At 39.7% G+C, this 23,975-nt stretch overlaps 3 protein-coding genes across 5 annotated transcripts in view; 2 read left to right on the forward strand and 1 right to left on the reverse strand.

The window, feature by feature from the left end:
- Nucleotides 1-240: 240 nt before the first annotated feature.
- LOC308393982 (mitochondrial coenzyme A transporter SLC25A42-like) lies at nucleotides 241-5,592 on the reverse strand. Of its 2 annotated transcripts, none has more exons than XM_080878064.1 (8): nucleotides 5,256-5,592; nucleotides 4,711-4,866; nucleotides 3,463-3,574; nucleotides 3,199-3,224; nucleotides 2,591-2,757; nucleotides 2,178-2,294; nucleotides 1,853-2,004; nucleotides 241-1,734 (listed from the first exon to the last, which is right to left on the reverse strand). In XM_080878064.1, the coding sequence occupies exons 2-8, from the start codon at nucleotides 4,795-4,797 to the stop codon at nucleotides 1,409-1,411; spliced, it is 987 nt and encodes a 328-aa protein (XP_080734190.1). In that variant the 5' UTR covers nucleotides 4,798-4,866; nucleotides 5,256-5,592; the 3' UTR covers nucleotides 241-1,408. The 2 variants fall into 2 exon arrangements, with proteins under 2 accessions (XP_080734190.1, XP_080734189.1); XM_080878063.1 differs by having other exon boundaries at nucleotides 3,463-3,577.
- A 774-nt stretch (nucleotides 5,593-6,366) lies between these two features.
- Nucleotides 6,367-16,276, forward strand: LOC308393940 (MAU2 chromatid cohesion factor homolog). The gene is made up of 18 exons (XM_080878008.1): nucleotides 6,367-6,635; nucleotides 6,951-7,034; nucleotides 7,197-7,292; nucleotides 7,560-7,654; nucleotides 8,011-8,038; nucleotides 8,247-8,402; nucleotides 8,983-9,129; nucleotides 9,983-10,073; nucleotides 10,178-10,281; nucleotides 10,823-10,900; nucleotides 11,153-11,218; nucleotides 11,772-11,855; nucleotides 12,208-12,257; nucleotides 12,360-12,437; nucleotides 12,520-12,631; nucleotides 13,352-13,442; nucleotides 13,611-13,738; nucleotides 15,033-16,276. Exons 1-18 carry the CDS (start codon nucleotides 6,402-6,404, stop codon nucleotides 15,105-15,107), a joined length of 1,797 nt encoding a protein of 598 aa, XP_080734134.1. The 5' UTR covers nucleotides 6,367-6,401; the 3' UTR covers nucleotides 15,108-16,276.
- Nucleotides 16,277-18,398: 2,122 nt separating this feature from the next.
- Nucleotides 18,399-23,975, forward strand: part of gatad2ab (GATA zinc finger domain containing 2Ab) — a 36,178-nt gene continuing 30,601 nt past the window's right edge. The window contains exon 1 of one of the 2 annotated variants that reach the window (XM_080877836.1): nucleotides 18,399-18,568. The gene's annotated coding sequence lies outside the window, so the exon portion shown is untranslated. Of the gene's footprint in view, nucleotides 18,569-18,776; nucleotides 18,911-23,975 lie in introns of those variants that run through there. The other variant, XM_080877837.1, reaches the window with a different exon arrangement.

A 23,975-nucleotide genomic window follows, 5' to 3' on the forward strand; every position in this document is an offset into this window, starting at 1 on the left:
AACTTATCAATATGGACCAAAATCTGTGAGGAATGTTTCCAGGGCCTTTTTGAACCTGCACCATAATTAAAGCAGTTCTGAAGGGAGAGAGAGTCCAGTAAGGTGTACCTGAAATGTCCAATAAGTGTTTTTAAGTCTATTTAAACTTTGATAAGTGACACAATAGACCAGTCTTTGAGGAACCCAATGTAAACAAAACACTTATGACAATGAAAAAGCATTTTATTGGTAGTACAACCATTAGTGAAGGCTTTTCTTCAGCCATGTAAAACTGATCGAACATCAGTGATTTAAATCTGCTCTTGAATGCTGATGACAGCACCATTAGCTTTGCTTGTTACATGGCCCCCTCAAGTGGACAAAAGGATTCATTGCTTAGTGGTGTGGATGGACCCTTTAATGGAAAGACAATCTTAAAAAGAAAAAAAACACACACACACACACACACACACACACACAAAAGAACTAAATTTACATCACTGGATATGATCCATCTTTGAAATATCCATTTACTGTTTAATTTATTTTTATTTAAAAGAAGAAAAAAAAAGAAGACCAAGTTAAGTGTGTTATGTTTAGATTCTGAGTAAACAATGCTTTACAAGCAAGTACAAGCAATGTGACAACAGTAAAGTAAAAAAGCAGAAATGTCAAGAACATGCAAATAACCCCAAAATCTGTCTTTTGTTTAGGTTTAAGGTTTGATTAACGTCCACTTATTAGACATAAGTACTATAAATTCACTGCACCTCAGTGCTGCATGGAAAGTGAAACTGCACAGTCCTGCTGACGTGATCACCCTCTTTCACTCCATCAGTCCACATTGGCACAGTTACACAATTTGATGAAATTCAAAGACAAAGAACACTGGGTACTCAGCCTTCATTACAAACAATACCTTATTTAATCAGGCTATTTAATACTAACGAAATGAAAGCACTTATTTAAAATCAAAATTTATCTCCTAATTTAAAGGTTTCAAACTCATTGTGTTCTCTGTAATGATAATGGGTCAAACTGAAAGAACATTGCATGTTTAATAAAGTGCAAATATTTTCTCCATACTGATGCAATCAAAAACACACCTGGCTGTTCACTGCTTTAACCTTCACAAAGGTATTATGATTTCACAACAAAGCTCAGATTGTGTGAACAATTTCAAAATACTTTTTTGTCTCTTCGCTTTCTTTGAAAGTGCATTTTTCAAAGTCTGAGATAAAGCCTATCTGTGTGAACAGCAGATCTCCTGTCCATTCTTCTGACATGCTGCCTTAAGGGAACAGGGGTGTGCAACACAATAGTCCTGCAGAGGCCAGAGACATATTATTGCCATCCCACAGACCTGACAACCTCTCTTATGCCAGTCTCATCTGTGCCATATGTTACGCCTATGTTGTTCCCACATGATTCAGTGGATAAAGTTGCCCATCTGGTGCAATTTGAGCAAAAGGTTGTGCGTAATGTCGAATGTGGTGAAACTTATCCCCACTGCAACGGGCCCTTTCACCCAGTTCATGCTCAGGCCTTTGTACAGTCCGCGTATAACTCCCTCGTGAGTCACGATCTCACGCATGGTTCCCAGAATGGTGCTGTAGGACGAACCGATAACTCCGGCTGTCTGCATGCGCCGACGTACCACATCCAGGGGGTACGACGCCGACTGTCCAATCAGGCCTGCACAGGCACCGAATGCCAAGCGCTCATAAGGGTAAGGCTGGGATCGCTTTGTTTTCTCTGAATTGAGAAAAACACCAACAGAGAAATGCATGAAAAAATTGATAAGTGAAAAAACAGATGTATGTATGTTTTCAACTTTACTGATTTGAAAAGAAAAAGCCTCAATGGTCAGTACCTGAATGTAATTTTTTGAGGGTCTCGTAGGTAAAGAAAGTAATTCCTGCATATGGGATAACACCTAAAATAGTGGGGGTGAAGCCTCGGTAAAGTGTCCTGACACCCTCCTCCTGGGAGATCCGCACAAAGACATGCATGATGTTACTGTACCTGTTGAAGGAACACATGGCAGGCAAGACATCATTTACCAAGCTGACACAAACCTTTTTGTGTTGTGTGATACTGTAACATTCAGCAAACAATGAAGTGTGCTTCATCCATTCCACTGGTGAAGACATGGTGAGGTACACTTTTGCGTGTTATCACAATTGTTAGGTACTTACATTTCTCTGGCAGTCACTGCCATCCTGGCTCGTACCATGTCCAGTGGATAGGTAAGCATAGCAGCAGTTGTACCAGCCAGAGACCCAGCCAGGAAACGTGGAAAAGGAGGCAGAGCTCTGAAACAACCAGGATAATAGTATACAGATAGAATGAGCAAACTAAAATCAAAGAAACACACTAATAATGCTAGAGGCTCTCTGATGCTGTATTTCAGCGTCAGAAATTTTGACCTGACGATGGGTCGGATTTGACAAAACTCTATTAAGAGTTTCAAGATAGATTGCCAGTCATAAGAACCCAATAACAAACAAAGTGAGTGATTTATAGTGACATCTCTAGAATCATCCTGTTAGCACAGCTAAAAACTAGACAGGCTGTAAATATAGTGTATTGATATAAATTGCTTACTCACTTGCCCTGGAAGCCGTAGCTGCTCCCCAGCAGTCTTTTGTACTGTTCATGTGAGCAGAACTGGATGGCAGCATAGGGCATGACCCTCACCATGGTCGCAGAGTTTCCCCTCCACAGACTGAACAGCCCACCCTCTATGTATGTAGAGTAAATGACCCTGAAAGCCTCCTAGATTAGGAACAAGGGTACAGTCCGGTCATGTTTTCCGCACCTAATCATCTTATCACGATCAGGATAACGACATTATATAGTCAAGCTAACCAAGCTTACGAAAATGTGTGCAACTTGAGAATAAGAACATATAGAATATTAGCACTGCAGTAGTCTTCTAGCTAATGGTAGCATTCTTTATTACTGATTTATTTGCTGCTTATAAATCAAAAAAATAACATTATTTACTTTGCATGTTTTTGTGCTACCTAAATCAAAAATACTCTGCTACTAATGTTTCAAAATGAAGAAAAGCAGGCGACTACTCCTATGCAAAAATCCACAACACTCCTTTGTTTGTTATTTGTATTTTCTTATCATTACATTCATGAATTAACCTGCGTCAATCTGCAACTTATCAGTTCCTGACTCACTGATAGGACAGATGCCTGAACTCACCTTAGCTGAGAATCTCTTTGAGGACACTGTGAATAAACAACAGAGACACAGTGAACCTCAAGGCTAAAAAATACACACTCTCCCACATAAGTTAAACATCTACTAAGAGGATTAGTAATTAGTCAGGAACACTTAGCAAGAACTCTGGTACAAACAGAAAAACAGTGGCTGCATTTATGGTGACACCTAATACACAAAACAGAGGTTAAGTCGCTAACATGCCAACCTATATTCTTTCCATATTTGCCACATTGTCACACTTACCTTGGAAAATTATTTTGGTGCGATCCAGAGGTGCAATAACTGTTTTGGCGATAGCTCCGGCAAACGCACCACATAACAGGGATTCCAGAGCAGACCAGCTAGGCCTCACATCCTGCTTGAAAACATTTTGTTATTTAGTGCTGACGTTACCATAACTTCCCATTTCTTCAAAATATTACGCTGGCTTTTAATGGAGGACCAAAAAAAAGTTTAATTGTTTATCTGGGTTTATTTAGCTTTCTAATCCTCATGTACTGCATAAGAAACATCACATGTTTATTAGCACATAGGCTCCCACGTTTATGTGACAGCAGAAATCCGCATTTTGGTTAGAGACAAAAATTTCACAGTTATGAAAGAATCACAAAAGGTAACAATTCACAAGACCAGGAGCTGTTTGTGTGTGCAAGACCGTGAAGTGAGTGGGACAGTTGAACCCAATAAACACTCCCAACTGATAAGAAGAGCATTTGAACTGAAGAACAAAGATGCTGCATTATTACTATGATGATTGCAGATTTAACTGCTGTAATTTAACTTTAGCAAATAAAATAAAAATCTGTTTTTCAGGTTCAGTATTTTAAAACTGACTTTGTACTGGTGTTCAATAAGGAAACAAAAGCTTTAGGCCATTAAAAATCCACTATTACAGCAATCCTAACCATGTGAAACTACTGGAAATATGAATAATTATTCTGGTTACTCAATATTATCCACTCCATTGCTTTGTAAACAAAGACCAGCTTTGGATTATGTGGCAACTCTCTGCTATTTAAAGCACATAGCAGAAGACACTTGTCCTTCAGATGGTGTTATAAGGAAGACTGTACTAGATCTCACAATAACAACAGCACTTCCGTATAACTGAGCTGGATTTGAGAGAGTTGAAAGGCAGGCTTTGTTTCAGGTTTGATCATAATCATAAATAGATATTTTGTTTATTTATTTATTTTCGCAGCTGGTGCCTTTAAAAAATGCTGCTGTAATGCTCATCACCTGATGTGACTGACTAATAGATGACAGGCAGGATGTGATGATCACAGACTGCAAAAATATTAGTTTGTATGCAGTTATAAACGTGTTTATACACAGTCATTAGGCTCGATATGGACTCATATTTTGACTCTTCTTCTGTAAACAAGATGACTCAAACTTTAAATGCCAACCCCACCCTGGCATGCTCAAACACGACTGTATCATCAATCACCTGTTTTTAAGTTTAAGGCATGAATAGAAACAAATCCTCACCTTTGCTTGGCTGGCTGGTGGCAAAGTCAACACAGTGGCCTGAGCCACTGGCAGCCTGTGCTGACGGTCCTGCAAACGATGGGCCATGTCTCCCCTTTAAGGGTTACCAAGGGCTGCCAAACACCCGACTGCTCATTCAATAAACAAAACAAAACACTGCAGACAAAGAGAAATATAGCGAAATATGTCAAGGATATGACAGTTGAGTTCAACACTACACAGCCCCTTGTGTCGCAGTCCCTCTCTATATGTACTTGACGCGAGTACGTGCTTGCACGCACGCCCATGTTCTGCACAAACAGTCTGGCTTGTAAACAGAGTATTGCATTACCGAGGATCGATCCATCGCTATTCTCCATCATTGATCCGAGTAATACTAATCATCACACTTGCTGATTATTCTCTAAAACTGATCCAACAACTTAGTGACCTCACCTCGAATCAAATGAATAAACTGCGCCTTATCCATACAAACAGTGCATAAACAAGCTTGTGTCTGTGCAGTTAAATCTATTTGCACGACGACTGATTATCTCATTTGTTACCTTCGTCTGTGTTCAAAAAGAACTCCGTGTTTGGAAATCTTCGACGTGATAAATCAGTCTGACCTGGTGTCTGATGCACACATGTGTTGTGTTCTCGCACAAACTTGAACCTTGAACACGCTTCGAGGTCTTTCTGCACGTCTTCTCACGATGTTGACGTTTCTGGAGATGGCTATTAAAAAATACACAAGTGTCAAGCAGCGCAAAGGGTGTTAATCCTTTAAAAATGACGTCTGGGTCAAAACTGCACTCGGAGCAGCACCCTGCTTCTACGCAGGAGATTATTTAGGCTTTTCAGCGTCTTAAAGAAAAAAATTGGGACGGCTTATAACATTATTTTGACTACAATACCCAAGAGCCTATATAGGTGTTGTAGTAAAGTCTCGCGAGATTGGCCACAACATTGGGTTGCCAGGTTTTGGCAACATTTTTAATAGTCACTACATTTTTGTACATTGTGTACATTTTCTTTTCCTTTTTTTTTGACGTTTAAATTCTGTTACAATCATTTTCTTCATCGCCTTTGTGTCCCGTTTAATTTAGTTTATTGGAAAAAAATGTTTACATTCTTCAAGAATATTTGTTTGGACTGCTCAGTTTACCTAACTAACATGCTCAAACATATAAAAAACTAAAACAAAAGGCAGGAATAATCAAATGTGCTGTTTGGAAATGGGCTCAAATACTTACCACAACTCCAAATTGACTGATTAATTAATCTACTGATCAGTTGATCCCCCCGGGAAACAACTTACCCCCTAAATAACTTACTGCATGTCAACTTAGAAGAAATATTTTTTGTGTTGTGAGTTCACATGGGCGCTTGGAATAGCTGTGTTTGATATGTAAAGCCATACTTTGTCAGGCACAGGGAAAGAAAACTTAATATATTGAATAAGAGTAATACATCACAAATTACAGCCTGATATTGATATTTAAGCAACGGTGTCTGAAGTAAAATGCAATTAGATAAAGTATTTATTTCTAATAAACTCATCGTGATTTTAGTTCGTAGTCAAACATAATTTAAGGTTTACTAAACAGTGTAAACGAAACAGGAGTAGTGAGCAGCTCTTTCTACATGGCCGAACCTGGCAACCCGCCAGTCTGGCCGTAGCGCTGAAAAACTTGTTGTTGTCTGGGAAAATGGCGTCAAACGTAGAGGCCCCGGAGCGCTGGTACCTCGCCCTTTTAGGCTTTGCGGAGCATTTCCGAACTTCCAGTCCGCCTAAAATACGACTCTGTGTGCACTGTCTACAGGCCGTGTTTCAGTTTAAGCCCCCGCAGAGGATCGAAGCTAGAACACATCTTCAGCTTGGCTCGGTTCTCTACCACCACACCAAGAACAGCGAGCTGGCCCGCAACCACTTGGAGAAAGCGGTGAGGGACGTTTGATCTGGGAAAGAGCGGGGATGCTGCGGAGAAGGGGATGGGTGTAGGCCGCAGGGAGCGAAAACGGTGAACGGCGGAAGTCTTTAAATCGCTGTTTATTCGGGAAGGTTTGATTCGTAAATGGATGAAGAAATAACGTCAGTTCGTGTCTGATTTGATCAGCTGTTTGTTAGATAGCCATCCGAGTCTTAGACTTTCGCTCTTTCTTTGCTGTTAGCTTAAAAAGCTACTATCAGCGTTTAATGTTGTCAGAAACGACAGCAAATGCGACGCCGCCAACATTTTCTGTCTTTTGCTTTGCAGTGGTATATATCTCAGCAAGTTCCTCAGTTTGAAGATGTCAAGTTTGAAGCTGCCAGCATTTTGTCAGAACTCTTTTGCCAACAGGTAAGCCATTCTAATTCAAGGTAAGGTCATTATAATTTTTGTTTGTTTTTTTTTTTACTGCTTATCGTAGGACATTTTAATTTCTGTATTTAAAAAAACAGATATGCCTTGTGGTCTTTTTTAATTGACTTTTAACTATTGATTCTGCAAATCGATTTTCAGAATTTGGTGGACTCTGCAAAACCCCTGCTGCGCAAAGCCATCCAGATTTCACAACAAACACCATACTGGCACTGCAGATTGTTGTTCCAGCTGGCGGTATGTATTAAGTACAATGAGTATCAATGTTTCCCCCTAGGGTATTACTTTACTCATGCGAGATATTTTGATAAGCAGGTATAATAGTGTTCTCTTAATATTAATAAACGTAATAAATCCAATATGAGAGCTTTTTGAACTATATTGGTTAGAGTCTAGAGTTTGTGTCTATAATAAAAAAAAAAAACAAAAGCAAAACGTCCCAGTAGATAACTGTGTTCTTTCATTGTTTTCATTTATTCATTGTTTATTAATTGTGTCTCTTAGCAACTTCATACACTGGAGAAAGACTTGGTGTCAGCATGTGACCTTTTGGGAGTTGGAGCTGAGTACGCCCGAGTGGTGGGCTCCGAATATACCAGGTAAATAGATGTACCTGTCTTCTGTTAATTGCATTTAAGGCTTTGAGCGGGTAGCTGGCGGTTTCTTAGGTCTCCTAAAAAGTTTAGTCATGAGAAAGTGGACTATGAAACTCTTGACAACACAGCTGACACAGTCCTACTTTGCCACAGACACTGGTGCGTAATAGAGGAAATGTCATACATGTTTGTCAGATTTTTATATTAATAATCGCTTAACCTGTTCTGAGTCACGTCCATATTTGCTCAGACATAGAAACAGGTATTGTGTTAAGAGAAATAAAGTATTAGTGAAGTAAGGAAACAAAAATCAGATTGTCTGTCTTCCTAAACTCACCTGACTTGTTCTTGCTTTTTAGGGCATTGTTTCTCCTTAGTAAAGGGATGGTGAGTATTTTGTCATACTTCACTTTGTAGGGCTATAGAGTTGTAATACACACTATATTAAATAGTGCATACAATAACAGTTTGTTTTGTTGTTGTTTTGTTTCAGGGTTTATTTGGTTGTTTTTAACACAATGCTAATGGAATTACAGTGCAAGTTAAAATAAACAAAAAGCATTTTTGATTGTGTTAATATTGTCCAATCTTCTAGTTGCTGCTAATGGAGAGGAAGCTTGGGGAGGTGCATCCTCTTCTCACACTATGTGGAACTATAGTGGAAAACTGGCAGGGAAACCCAATCCAGAAGGAGTCTCTGAGGGTCTTCTTCCTTGTGCTACAGGTCACACACTACCTGGATGCTGGACAGGTAAGAGGAAATTGTGTTAAGCAAAAACACTTGGAAAAACAAGGCTTGCTACTCTGCAATTATTCTGTTATCTGAATAAATGTGGAGGGAGCCATAACTTCAACTTTAGTGGTTATTAGGACATAAAAACTGTGTGTATCGAGTCATCTGTTACATTTAATTAAAAACTAGTTAATAAGGTTTAAAAGCTTGTTAAAGCCTTACTAAACGCTCAGTCCTGAATGCTGACATTATAAGTGTTTCTGTCTTATCCCACCAGAGCACTGGGATAAGATTTATTTAATGGTTACGGTAACAAAACTGAAACAAAACTCAACAAATGCCTGCCCATTGCACAGACTGCATACATGGGTCAGTGCAATTGACAGCTGCAGTATTTACCGTTTCAGAGTCCTGCCAGAGATTTCTGTTGCAGATTATTTTTAAGCTTTGTAAGCTATGTTTCTCCTGTAACATCGGTAGGATTATGAAAGTTTTAATGTTCATGCATTCAAATGTTGATTTTAGTGGCATAGGTAGAGGTATAACTATGTGCTAAATGCTACAAAGAGATATGACGGATATTAATGAACATTTCCAGGTGAAGAGCGTGAAGCCGTGTTTGAAGCAGCTGCAGCAGTGTATCCAAACCATCTCCACACTCCATGATGATGAGATTCTGCCGAGCAACCCAGCTGACTTGTTCCACTGGCTGCCCAAGGAACATATGTGTGTCCTCGTATATTTGGTAATGGCGCGTTTCTTTCCGTAACTTGAAATTCGCTTAAAGTTTTAACCTCAGCATGACTTTTAGAGGTTGGTTTTTTATTTTTAATGTATATAGTCCGTTTTGGTTGTCCTCCAGTTTATGACCCTGTTTACACTTGGCTTTAAGTAGCTGATGTGATGTGTTTGCATCTTGGGGAGTCGCATCACAAATGGGTTTTAGAAAAGTGTAAATTACCACAAATATGCAATTTTTATTTATTTTTCATATATATTCGCTTCATTTACTTAAACCATTTGCCAGAGTGGACTGGAACACATATAACCGTATATATTTTGTAGTATAAACACTATTAAGTCTCCAAAAAGGACATAAGAGGAAAATCTGTGATAAATGTGGGATCTAATGATCCTTATTTGTCTTGTTTCTGCACTCCTTTGAAGGTTGCAAAAAAATTTTTATTGTAAAAGTTTGATTACCAATAAATCTAGTCCTTGACCAGTGATAGCCAGACGTTAAAACTCCACAGGAAAAACTCCTAATGCGTCAGTGGAACACATGATAGCAAGAGATTTAAATATTCTGTCTGCTTGTAGTCAGATGGCCTGAGATCGTTAACAGTCCAAGGTAAACATCTGCTGTAAAATGTTTTTCAACTTCTGACACAGATATTTCCAGCTGGTTTACAAGTAATCTGTAGTTTTAATTTGCAGTGGAAACGCAACTACATTTAAAAATGTAGATATCAAAAGCGTAGAGCTTGAAAGCTTCTGGGACTACAGTTTGGGGAGAGGGAACCCCCCCCCCCCCCCATATTAGTGCTTTGCAAGGGATTTGACTGTACTGTTAACTGTATTTTCTTTTCATTTTACAGGTGACAGTCATGCACTCCATGCAAGCAGGCTATCTGGAGAAAGCCCAGAAGTACACAGACAAAGCTCTTATGCAACTAGAGAAGCTAAAAAGTGAGTTAAAATATTCACACTGTTTATAAAACAAACAGAAAACACACCTGTACACTACACTACTACTTTTGTAAATTTTGTCCTTTGTGTCTTTTATGCTCCAGTGTTGGACTGCAGCCCTATCCTATCTACCTTTCAAGTCATTCTACTGGAACACATAATCATGTGCCGACTTGTCACAGGCCACAAGGCCACTGCATTACAAGAGGTATATTGTTTCTGTTTCTATGGCCAGTTTTTGAGTTTTGTTTTCTATTTAAAGCATGCTATTATGCTTCCTTCCACCTTTTATCCCTGAACTCTTCTAGTGTATCTTTACAGAATTCGCTGTTCGAAAGAATGTTTTTATTTTTTATCTTTAATTGGACCCTTGGTGCAGCCCCTCTGTGCGTCCTCTATATGAAGCAAGCCATTTGAAAACCACCTTTACTTAAGGCTGCTTTTCTTCTGATTAACTTCCCTGGAAACTGAGCATGTAGAGCAGCTTGACGACTGACTTTTTTGTATAAACACTGGCATCATTATTTCAAATTTTGGCCATTCTTAACATGTGCATGCATCATTTTGACAGTATATGTGGCAGAAAACAAGAAAAGTGTAATAGATTGACTTTGATATGTGCTCTGTTAAAAAGCATATAGTCATGTCCAGTGCCTTTGGAATCTTATTTTTGTTGCAGGTTATATTTTAAAATAATTTGCATATCTAAATGGTCCTGTGAAAACGAAGTCTCTGTTCTGTCCCTCTAGATTTCACAGGTGTGTCAGCTGTGCCAACAGTCCCCCAGGTTATTCACCAACCATGCTGCTCAGCTTCACACACTATTGGTGAGCATTTTCAGCCAAAACCCTTAAGTTGTCTAAACTCTGTGCTTAATGAACGTATTACCAATACCATATAAGACAAAAGTTACAGAACACGGCTTCAAATTTAAGGAACTATAAAAATGACTTGCAAAAAAAAAGAAAAAGAAAAAAGCTTTAGTCTTATTCCTGTTTTTTGGGTGAGGTTTTGCTGGGGGTTTTTTTTTCCAATAATAAGTCTAAAAGATCTCATCTTCTGTCCTTCCCATATCACAGGGTCTGTACTGTATCTCAGTAAACTGTATGGATAATGCAGAAGCACAGTTTACTACAGCTTTGCGGGTGAGTATGTGACAATTTGTTTGGTTTTCTTGGTTTTTTTTGGGAGGGGGGGGCACTCTTTCTTCAGTTGCTGTAACAGTTCTCGCATCTTCTCATCTTATAAGAAGCATTTAGACTGAACATTTCTAGGGACTCCCTGCGGGTAGCTAGCTACAGGGCAGCTCAGCGAGAACTACATAGCTTACAGGTCTCTGTTATTTATTCTATTTATTTCCCCCTTATTGCACGTCCACCACCGATAGGAATGCTAATGTGACTTATTATCCAGTGGGTAGTTGACATAGCAACAGCTACAATAACAACAAGACAGAGGCCCTGAACATAGCTGTGTGCTTGTTGTTTGTCATGGGTTTGGTTATAATTACAGAGTTGGAAAGCAGATGTGTGGTTGAAAGCACTTAACATTAATGTAAAAAAAAAAAGTTAAAGTACCTTTTCCTTCAAAAGTTTTTAGAATTGTGAAAAAGTTCCTCCATTTCAAACGCTTCAATGCTGTCTTGCAGCGACTTCTTTTCTCATCTAAATTATGTCCACATGTCTTCTTGTGTTTCAGCTCACCACACACCAGGAACTGTGGACATACATTGTAACCAACTTGGCCAGCGTCTACATAAGGGAAGGCAACCGACACCAGGAGGTCAGTTCATAATAATGAGTTCCGTCTTTTAATTACATTAGTGAAATGTAGTGGGCTGTGGGTTAATTCAATGCCTGGCTGAATAAATACTTTTGTCCTGTCCTCGTATACATGGTGTTGCCATTACATTCTCCGTCCACCAGGGAGCACTGAAAAGTTAAATGTTCAAAGGAAAAATGTTCATTCAGCATAGTTAGAACTACATTGTATCCCAGTTCTACCACATCTAGGAGATTAAAGTCATTTCAAAAATAAACATTATGGCTTTGAGACAAAGGGGCAAAAAAAGATTTGTTATTCAATTTGTAATGTTTAACATTCCTTTTTTTTGTCTTTTTCTTAATTTCCTCAGCTGTACAGCCTTCTTGAGAGAATAAACCCAGACCATAACTTTCCCGTAAGGTAAGAGCCATGTTTTATGTTCAACACAAGAAAATACATGAAATGACAATATTAATTCAGACTCTGAAATATACACCCTTTGACTTTTCTCTTTTCATTCAGCTCCCACTGCCTCCGCGCTGCTGCCTTCTACATCAGGGGACTCCTGTCTTTCTTTCAGGGACGGTACAACGAGGCAAAGTATGGCACTTTTTTTTTTCAAGCATGCACACCCAAAAACACACCCCGCGCTGTTGCATAATTTTATTTCTTTGTCTTGAAGACGGTTCCTAAGAGAAACCTTGAAGATGTCTAATGCTGAGGATTTGAACAGACTGACGGCATGCTCCCTTGTTCTGCTGGGCCACATCTTCTACGTATTGGGCAACCACAGAGTAAGACTAAATACTTGGCAAATGGGGCTAATGCTCACACTAATGGTAACCTGATAGATCTGAAGAACATGGTCACTAAATAGAACATAACTATTAAAGTAAGAAATAAATGACTCACCTGTCTAATCTCATCCCCTTTTGCTGTTTAATGTTGCAGCTGGAGCCTCATTCGTTAAACTTTTTATACATTTTGCCCATAAAAGGAACAGAATGAACAGTGATACATTGTCTTGGTTTATGAAACTGCTCTCATATTCATCGCACTTAACCAAATTTGCATGGACCCGTGATAGCCCATAACATTAGTTTGTGGCTACTGAGGCATTTGCTGGTCGATACAGAAAAGCATAGTTCTGCTTGTTAGTTGAGTCTCAGGCAAAGCAAAACAACTAACAGAGAAAGGCTGCAATATGCACATGAATATTTTAAAATGTGAAATAAATGATTCAGTAATTTCTGGCCATCTCTGCTAAATATGTTTAAAAGCTGGCTCTTCCTCTGCTGATGGTTGTAGCTACAACCATTTTAACATTTGGTTTCTTTGTCATTTGTGAGGAGATTTCTTTGTCATTTAGTTGATTGGAGGGTCCTCATTACTCTTGTACAAATAAATGAACATTGTATTTTTAAACCTACCCTTTTTTGCGTGCATGTCTTCAAATGAGGACTGGTTTTGCAGAAAATTTGCAGACATTTTCTAAATTTCTGTCTTTTCTGTAGGAAAGTAACAACATGGTTGTACCTGCAATGCAGCTGGCCAGCAAGATCCCAGACATGTCAGTTCAGCTCTGGTCTTCAGCACTGTTGAAAGGTAGAGAATGACTTTTTCCTGTTTCTCAGTAAAACATAATTTGTTATTTTAGAGCTGCACAGACAGTCTAATCTGTGTAGACTACTTGGCAAAACATTTTTGAGTTTATCACAGTTTCTTACAATACAAGCTTTGTTTAAAGGTTTTGACCATGTGCTGTGCTTGCAGATTTGAACAAGGCTCTTGGGAACACCATGGATGCCCATGAAGCCGCCCAGATGCACCAGAACTTTTCCCAGCAGCTGCTACAGGACCACATCGCTGCCTGCAGCCTTCCTGAGCATAACCTCATCAGTGTACGTTAAAGCAACTTGGTGTCCTAGGTTTATTGTTATCACACTGTGTTATTATTATTTTATGAAAATTTTCTTGAACCAAAAAGAAAAGAAGCTCTAAATCAACAAGATTATGGCCTTAAAGGAAAATGACAAACACCATGATAAAAATATTTGGTATTTACATCTGGTTAATTTGCTCAAGCTCAATATTTCTATTATTGTTCATCTGTTGGCCAGAAATAAAAAGAACGTGCACAATGCATCTGTAAGCATCAGAACTTGGTCGTGATGTAACACGAGGGATGTGGGTGCGCTCAGTCTGCAGAAATATGGCACATAAACAGTAGGTTTGACTGAATTAGTTGAAAAGGTAAATCGGCGAGTCAGTGGACAAATCACAGATTACAGCTTTGAATTATTAGCTTGGTAGGCTTTGAATAGAAAAGGATCAAATGCATTAAGATCCACCAGTGAGAAACTGATTTGTGGTCTCAGTAAAACCAGTGGAGAACTGGTCAAGTGTTAGTGCTGATAATTAATACTGTTTAGACTCACTTGTTTACTAGCAGTTGAGTCTAAACAGATGAGGAGAAGCTCGTATTGATCACATGGCTGACATAAATCTACATGTCTTTGCAGTGTTATGAGAGAGAGAGAGAGATGGAGACAGTTGCCTGACACAGTTTAAAGGTTCTTGTGTGGGAAATGCTACAAATAAGGCTGCAAGCGGTGTTGAACTATCAGGAAGCCAAAAATACCCATTACCATTTCCAAAATGCTATGCTAATGTTAGTTAACAATAGGCTTGTTGCTCGTTGTTTGAGTCATGATACCAACTAACTTGGAAGTTCTCAAATGTTAAATAAGAACTTAAGAAGGCACAAATTTTGCTATTTTCGTCAAGCTGAGTCTGATCGCTGACCACTGCTCTGGTTAAAATTCAAACATTTTCGTCTGAGTCTTGATGTGTTGTAAAATATAAAATCACGGATTAGCGTGTTACATTTAATTTTCAAGAAAAATATAATCTTTTGATGATGATTTGCTGAGGAGCTGTGCTATTCGGCCAGGGAAAACCCGGTATGTTTATTGGATCTTTCAGTAAACATGAAAGCTCTAGATAGATACAGGAAAAAGAAAAGTCTTTGAGATGATGTAATTCTTGTCCCTTTATTATATAATAAAATATTTCAAGAGATCTGTTTCAAAAACGTTTAAACGGTGACCTTGAATATGACGCATAATGGCCTTTTTGAGGCTAGGCGCTTTGGTGTATGGCTGCATTAACGGTTTACTTCCATCTCTCTTTCAGTGGACTGATGGCCCCCCTCCTGTCCAGATCCAAGCCCAAAACGGTCCAACCACCAGCCTTGCAAGCCTGTTATAAGGAACCTCCTGTCTAACATGTGACTGTTGATACTAAATTATCACAAGCAGCAAATTGATCCCTTCCAACCCGCTATCCAGACCACTGTAGCTTAAAAGGATTTTAACAGATGACAGTTTGGGCCTTCACTTTATCAGCTTCTGGAGATTTCTCCCTGATTGACTGCTATTATATTTTTTAATATTGTAGAAAAGTTACAACTGCAGTTGTACAGGTATTTCATGCTCTCTGTTGATTAAAGGAGTGAAGGACACATGGTAAAAGGCTTCTTTACCCTTCACTACATTTGCCAGGACTCTTTTCCATTTGCTGGAAAAACAAGAGGAGAGATGTGGGCAGTAAAGAAATGTAGAAGAAATTAATTTATTCATCTTGCTATTTTTGTAACTGTTGGTAAATATTTTACATCTTGCCTTTTTTGTATGAATACTGTTTTGTTTTGGGGTTTTTTGTTTTTTCTTGCATGAAAGTTACTGATGCAGATTCCTTGTATAATAGTTTTTGACCTGCTAACAATAAACTCTTGGTAGATAACTTTTTTGCACAAAATCCACAGTAGATAAAAATAGAAACCTTGTAATTTATTTTCACAGGATAATAATTTGAAAAAGTTTCCTTCTGAGAATTGACAGTATACATTGCTGCAGAATCCACTGTGCAGAAGATGCTTGGTCTGTTAACAAACAGTGTTTAAATACTTATGTGATTTGGTGGCCACTAGGTTTGCCACATGCAGTTAAAAAAAAACACACATTAAGCAATGTATTTTTGGAAGTTGCATAATATATAAATTCCTGTAGATGTATTACTTTTTACAAATTATGTTTTAACTTTTGGAGCCTTCAATAATCTTCAGATATCACAAAAAAAGAATTTATTTTATTTTGTTCTATTTTAATTTGTCATGATAGTTCCACTAAGGGGTTTCTTTACAGTATGTTTGTATAGATTTGCCACTTGTTGAACCTTTTATTGTACAGTGACGTTTTATAAAGTCAATTTAGTAAAGTGTGATATGTATTATTTTAGCTAACCTGTGTAGGTATCTTGATGCTTGGTATTTAAAGCACTCTGTAAGGACACAGTTTAAGCTTGAGTACTTGCTATGTTCTATCCAGTTCCTATGTTTTTAATTCTTACATTGTTTTCAATAATTTTCCAATAAAAATATGATTGAAATTTTGTAATTGACTGTTTTACCTCACTTTGTAGACATTACATTCATTGACTTATGCTGCTAGAAGTGCTGGGTGTGCTAGAGTTAATTGTATTGAATGGTAATGCATTGTTTGCATATTTTATATGCTTTTAGGTAGTAGGAAGCAAAGCTAGGCCTTGTGCCACATGCACCCAATCACCCACAATGTCAAAACCACTTCTCTAATTTTGTGTAGTTCCCCCTGGTGCAGCTTTGATAGTTACTTATGACACACTGGGATGTGAGCGTAATTTCTCTGGATCATCCTTGGTTTGGGCTCATCAGTTGGCTCCTCAGTCAACTACTCAATCCACGCCTTGGACTTGTTTTATTCTTCCTTAAAACTTTCCTAAGTACTTTTTGCAGTGTGCTGGGTTTATGGTGAGGGTGCTTGCTCTACAGCAATGTTTAGGGTGCAAGGTGTCAAAGTAACATCCACATGACATGCCATGTAATAAATGCTTTCCCAGAACAATAATTTGTCAGTGTTACCTATAGTTTGTTGTAGTGGTAAGAGTTGGTGTTAGTCTGTTTTATTACTAACCCTTCGATGGTGCTAAGGTTTTCGTTCAATGTAATTTCAGAGTTAAAAAAAATAAAATGTAGCTTTTAGCACTTTTACCTAAAATAATTCTTATAAACATTTTCCCAAATTTCTAAACTAAAACTGCCACTCCTTTTTTTTGTCTGACTATAAGACTGAATATGGCTCCTGCAATCTCACTGGAAAAATGTTCATTTGCACCTCTCAGAAGTGTCTTTTTAACAAGTTATGAGGCCTGTGTGTAGCTAAGTATAATCTTACTCATGTATCTATCCTTTGGGATTTTCAAAGCACAAATTCAAAGCATGACAAATACTAGGATTAACTGTGTAGCTATCCAACTTGTAAGGACCTTTGTACCTACATCTCTTCCTGCACCTGTTTAATTAGTTAATACAGAAAAGTGTGACAAGACAAGGTGGCTGCTTCTGTGACTCTTTTGCTGCATGTAACAGCGCCTGTAGAGCAGCTGAAATAGTGATAAACTTGGAAAAAAACACATTGTGGTCACTATTATCTCACAGATGAAATGACAGTCAGAGGGGATTATTATGAGGTCAGTTTAAACAGGCCTGCATGCTTACAGTTAAAGGGGATACCATTATAAACTCACACAACAGCTCCAAAGCTTATGGCAGTAGATTAGTAGCCTGGGTAATCTTTGTCACATGATGTGCTTCTGCCTCTGGACTGTACTTCAGCAATTGGCTAACCCAGAGAACCTCAGAAATGAGCAGTCTGAAAGAGCAGGAACTAGCGTGTATAGTGAAACACCTATATCTGTTCAGACTCACCATAAAAAGGATGGCACAATCTGTTTTTGCTGTGAATCCCACTGTAGAAGCTGACTATTAAAGGTATCTTTGTGAAATATAAAATCACTTTTAGAATATTTTCTCTGAAAGTAAAACTGTTTTCAACCTTGTTAGAGACATGTTAGGGACATGCTGTCTCTTTGTGTGTGTGAAAGCTTTAGAAAATATTTACTGAATAATTTTTATTTATTCTCTGAAGAATAGAAAGTCTTTTGCGAATCTTCCCCGAAGGGTTTTAACTGTTGAACGGAAGTAAACTTCCAAGAACGTTTTCTTTTCTTTTCTTTTGTTTGGTTTTGTTTTGTTAGACTTTCAGATGACCTCTGGGGAGTTTTGCTGCTGAAAAATATGACCTTCAGGAAACGTTCCAGGAATAGTGAAACATTACATGGAACTATAGACTCAAACTTTTTTTTAACAATACATAAAACATGATATAATATAATCAGTTCTCAGAAAGTGGATTGTGATAGTAATGGTAGTCTTTTTCTCATTTCAAATATGCTTAATGGCATGTTTCTAAAAGCAATATTGCCAAAGCAATTCTTTTTCTTCCTATTATAATTATTGCTATACACCGATTTTATGTCGGTCTGATTGTTTAAAGTTCTCATTCCATAATTCTGTTGCAATTGCTTTTACTTTCACCTCTTTTGCAGTACGTCAGTGGAGTGTGTTCAAACGCATCATTTCCTTTCTCTCTGAGCTCTTAGCATTTCCGAGGTGTGTATGAACGCAGCATGACGCCGCCTGTGTGGTGGCTCATTACATTATCTGGCAGCCGGAGTGGCAGCGGACAGAGGAGAGGGGATCCCCGGGATTTTTTACACTGAAGCCAGCTAAACAGTCGTAACAGACAACTTAAAATTACGGGGGGAATTCAGCCAAGATCCTCCTAGACTCTGTAAGTTCGCGCAGCGCTATTTCATTAGTATGTAACGTAATTTAGGGTTTTTAATTTTCAATTAAAACATGACGACGACGGAAGTTTCTCTTTCGGTGTTAGCTCAGCTAACCTAAGTTAAGCTAGCTAGCGTAGCTTGATCTCAGCTAACGTGCAAGGTAATAGTATGTGTGTCGCTCAGCTACACATACACACACACTTACGTACTGAGTGCACCAGCTTCGAAAGTACAAAAATATTAACCAAACTTCCCAGCAAAACTTGTACATGGATGCACTGATATTAGTAAATAATGTAAGGGAGTGTGTTTATTCACCTAGGTTGAAGCTGCAGAACGCTGAGGTAAAACTGTCATTTTCTGTATGTAATTAACGCTCGATTGTTTGTGAATAAATTTAGCGACTGTCTGCCATCAGACTAGTGGCCGGGGAGATGGCGTTAGCAGGCTAACTTAGCTCCCTTAGCTAGCCTTGTAACACTAGCTGCTCACTTGAGACGAGGTCGGTTTCATTGTCTGTCGTGTATCGCTATTTGCACAGACATCGGTGCTACAAAAATCACACTTTTGCCACAATATTCAAAGGAGCAAGGGCTGCAGGGTTGAGCTTATTTCCTCTAATTTCTGAAACTGATGATAATCACAATGGGCTGTTAGCTCGTGATAGTTAGCCGCTGGTTTAGTAGCCGGACAGATGGACAGGTTGTTGTTGGCAAGCCAAGTTAACGTTAGCATGCGATAGCTTGTTGTTGTTTGGTGGGTTAGTTGAAAATGGGCAGCTTTTCTTTTGGGCAAAGTTGAGTCACTGAAGTTTATGAACATCATAACCAGTATTGCCACCGAATAAGGTTAAACCTGCTGTGCCTTTTCAAAGGCAGATGGGCATGGCTTTATGAGCCATTGATCTAAGAACTTTGTCAGATTAGCTCAACCGTGAAAAGCCTTTTTATGGAGGCGTAATGGTGGACGGTAATGCCTCCGTCGGGTTGGTGTGTCCACGACAGCTTGGTATCAAACACCCACACTAAACCGTGGTAAACTTAAACGCCTACTTTTATTCTTTTAAACCGGAATAGGAATGTTTGTGTAAGTCAGATAAAAATCATACCACTTAATGTATGACATGAAACGTCTTACAGTCAGGTTAAGGGCACACTCTCCAGTTGCTGTACCGTTCATTTCCCGTTGAAGTCAGGCGTTTAAAGGCGTGCCTGCTATTTTAATCATTTGAGGATAATTGTGAGACGCTTCTTAATCATCAAGCCTCGCAGTCACGCTACCTGGTCTTGGTGTCGGAGACTTCTTTATGCTTAAAGGCGGCCTTATCCTCAGCAATCTGGGAACTGTGGGTCATGTTATTCCAGTGGGTAAGTTAGTTTTGTTTCACTTGACTTTGAGGTGTGTCTCCTAAGCTGCACCTTTGTTGTGCAAGTAGCCTACTTTTACTGCAAGCAAACAGTTGGCACTCTTGGCTAGTGATTTTTTATTTTTATTTTTATTTTTGCGTGGGGGGGGGGTCTTTTATGATGGCCAAGGCCCATGATGTAACTAGACAGGCATGACTCGAGATCCTCTCATATTCTGCCACACAGGGATTGAACCATTTTAAGATACATGTCTATTTTCCACCAACCATAAATATATTTTTGCTTTTGCCATTTTCAAGGCTCCAGGGTGCCTTGCTTGTCTTTGTCATTGTTAAGTTTATTTTGGTTAGAGTTAGCCTTGGAGTTTACTGGTGTCTGGAACTTAATCTTATTGTAGCAGTTTTTTTTTTTTTTCCCACTTGTGAATCTGTGAATTGTTTAGCATGAAAGTAAAGCATCAGAATACAGTTTTTGCCCGTGGTTATTTTTTTAATGGTTCCAAATGAAGTCTTGATTTTACTTGACCATCCTTAACGTTCTATTGTGAATTTATGGTAATCACGAAAACATTAAAAGGTATTGCAGCCTTTTTAATGATGACAATAGACAGTAAGTTACAGAAATTAAAGATATTCTTAGTCCTCATCCTTAGTCTTTGTTCTAGTGACTTTAAGCAATACATCTTCTCAGGGTTGTATGTCTGAATTCTTCCCACTTTCCATATCTGACTGAGGTGTTTAAGATTAAGTCTTTAATAATAATAATAATAATAATGGGTTGGATTTATATAGCGCTTTTCAAGGCACCCAAAGCGCTTTACAATACCACTATTCATTCACTCTCACATTCATACACTGGTGGAGGCAAGCTACAGTTGTAGCCACAGCTGCCCTGGGGCAGACTGACAGCGAGGCTGCCATATCGCGCCATCGGCCCCTCTGGCCAACACCAGTAGGCAAGATGGGTAAAGTGTCTTGCCCAAGGACACAACGACCAGGCCAGAGAGCCCAGGGATCGAACCGGCGACCTTCATTAACTGTATATAATGATGATTATATATAAAAAAACACCCAGCACGCCCCTGCGGGCGGTTTATCCTTCAAGCTCGGGTCCTCTACCAGAAGCTTGGGAGCTTGAGGGTCCTGCGCAGTATCTTAGCTGTTCCCAGGACTGCGCTCTTCTGGACAGAGATCTCCGATGTTGTTCCCAGGATGTGCTGGAGCCACTCGCCTAGCTTGGGAGTCACTGCACCTAGTGCTCCGATTACCACGGGGACCACCGTTACCTTCACCCTCCACATCCTCTCGAGCTCTTCTCTGAGCCCTTGGTATTTCTCCAGCTTCTCGTGTTCCTTCTTCCTGATATTGCTGTCATTCGGAACCGCTACATCGATCACTACGGCCGTCTTCTTCTGTTTGTCTACCACCACCATTTTGTCCGTCTGTATCTGGAAGTCCCACAGGATCTTAGCTCGGTCATTCTCCATCACCCTTGGGGGCATCTCCCATTTTGACCTCGGGACTTCCAGGTTATACTCAGCACAGATGTTCCTGTACACTATGCCGGCCACTTGGTTATGGCGTTCCATGTATGCCTTGCCTGCTAGCATCTTGCACCCTGCTGTTATGTGCTGGATTGTCTCTGGGGCATCTTTACACAGCCTGCACCTGGGGTCTTGCCTGGTGTGATAGACCCCAGCCTCTATGGATCTTGTACTTAGAGCTTGTTCTTGTGCTGCCATGATTAGTGCCTCTGTGCTGTCTTTCAGTCCAGCTTTGTCCAGCCACTGGTAGGATTTCTGGATATCAGCCACCTCCTCTATCTGCCGATGGTACATACCGTGCAGGGCCCTGTCCTTCCATGATGGTTCCTCATCTCCCTCCTCTTTCTTGGGTTTCTGCTGCCTGAGGTATTCACTGAGCACTCGGTCAGTTGGGGCCATCTTCCCAATGTATTCTTGGATGTTCGTTGTCTCATCCTGGACTGTGGTGCTGACACTCACCAGTTCCCGGCCCCCTTCCTTCCGCTTAGCGTACAGCCTCAGGGTGCTGGACTTGGGGTGAAACCCTCCATGCATGGTAAGGAGCTTTCTTGTCTTTATGTCAGTGGCTTCTATCTCCTCCTTTGGCCAGCCTATTACCCCAGCAGGGTACCTGATCACGGGCAGGGTGTAGGTGTTGATGGCCCGGATCTTGTTCTTACCGTTCAGCTGACTCCTCAGGACTTGCCTGACCCTCTGCAGGTACTTGGTGGTTGCAGCCTTTCTAGCGGCCTCTTCATGGTTCCCATTCGCCTGCGGGATCCCCAGGTACTTGTAACTGTCCTCTGTGTCTGCAATGTTGCCTTCTGGTAGTTCAATCCCCTCAGTTCTGACTACCTTCCCTCTCTTTGTTACCATTCGACTACACTTCTCCAGTCCGAACGACATTCCAATGTCATTGCTGTATAGTCTGGTAGTGTGGGTCAGTGAATCGATGTCTCGTTCACTCTTGGCATACAGCTTGATGTCATCCATGTACAGGAGGTGGCTGACAACTGCTCCGTTCCGTAGTCGGTATCCGTAGCCAGTCTTGTTAATAATCTCACTGAAGGGGTTCAGGCCTATGCAGAACAGCAGTGGGGACAGAGCATCTCCTTGGTAGATCCCGCACTTGATGGTGACTTGTGCTATGGGCTTGGAGTTGGCCTCTAGTGTTGTACGCCACATCCCCATTGAGTTCCTGATGAAGGCTCTTAGGGTCCTGTTGATCTTGTACAATTCTAAGCATTCCAGTATCCAGCTGTGGGGCATTGAGTCATAGGCCTTCTTGTAATCAATCCAGGCAGTGCACAGGTTGGTCAGTCTGGTCTTGCAGTCTCGGCTGACTGTTCTGTCTACCAGTAGCTGGTGTTTTGCGCCTCTGGTATTCTTGCCAATCCCTTTCTGTGCCCCACTCATGTATTGACCCATGTGCCTGTTCATCTTAGCCGATATGATGCCTGACAGGAGCTTCCATGTAGTACTGAGGCAGGTTATTGGTCGGTAGTTGGATGGGACCGGTTCCTCTTTGGGGATCAGGACCGTTCGACCTTCGGTTAGCCATTCCGGGTGTCTCTCGTTAACTAGCAGCTGGTTCGTTTGTGCTGCCAGACGACAACATTATTAGCGCTGTACTGTATTTTGCTTTTCTGCTGTGCTGTCTGTTTCAACATTTCCATGTTTCCTTTCATTCTGCTCCATGTGTGTGTTTAACTGTTACACAAAGATGCATTGCAGAGTGGAGGAGAGAACATGAATGCGATTTGATCAATTTGATTTCACTGGTGCTATAAATGCATAACTTTTCTCAATTCTTGAATGCCACAAAAGCAAAATAACAGATCCACACTTTAATTTGGCAGTAGATGACAGCATCCCATTCCAAAGGTGTTAGAGGTGAGGAAATTAAAGACTGAAACATGTATATCTGCATGCAGTTTAAAGTTAATAAGTTTAATCTAAATACTTTGATTTTGATGGCCCATTAATTTAGTTTCTTATTGGCTAGCACTTGTTCACTGTCTGATGCAGTCTTGTTTTTGTGGATTTTTTTTTTTTTTTGTTTGTTTTTCCTTTTTTTTTTTTTAACAAATGTGCTGTGTGACTTTTTCCCTCTCCTGGCATGCCTGATTAGCATGCTCTTCATGTGCTTCCTGTTTTATAAATTAAGCATTGTTTTTTGCTCTTCTGCTCAACTACACACCCAGAGTGTGGACCATTGCTGTCTCTCCCTTCACCTTGCAAGAGAACGTGAGTGCAGCTGAGGTCAGAGGCAGGTACTAGTTTGCATGTCGTAAATCTCTACGTAGTGAGAGAGGCAAAGGTGTGGCTTTACATCTGAGGTAATTCAAGGCATGAAATGTCTCAGATGAGAGCTGCTTTTTTTTTTTTTTTTTTTTTTTTTTTTATTTATTATAAATGAAAACACAAAACAAAAAATTCTATATGAAAGAATATATGATTTGATGAACACAGATTCTTTTGTTTTTTAAATGGGCTTAGTCAATAGCTTTAGAGGATTGT

The sequence above is a fragment of the Rhamphochromis sp. 'chilingali' genome (assembly GCF_963969265.1).
Source record: "Rhamphochromis sp. 'chilingali' genome assembly, chromosome: 3".
NCBI classification, from domain to species: domain Eukaryota; kingdom Metazoa; phylum Chordata; class Actinopteri; order Cichliformes; family Cichlidae; genus Rhamphochromis; species Rhamphochromis sp. 'chilingali'.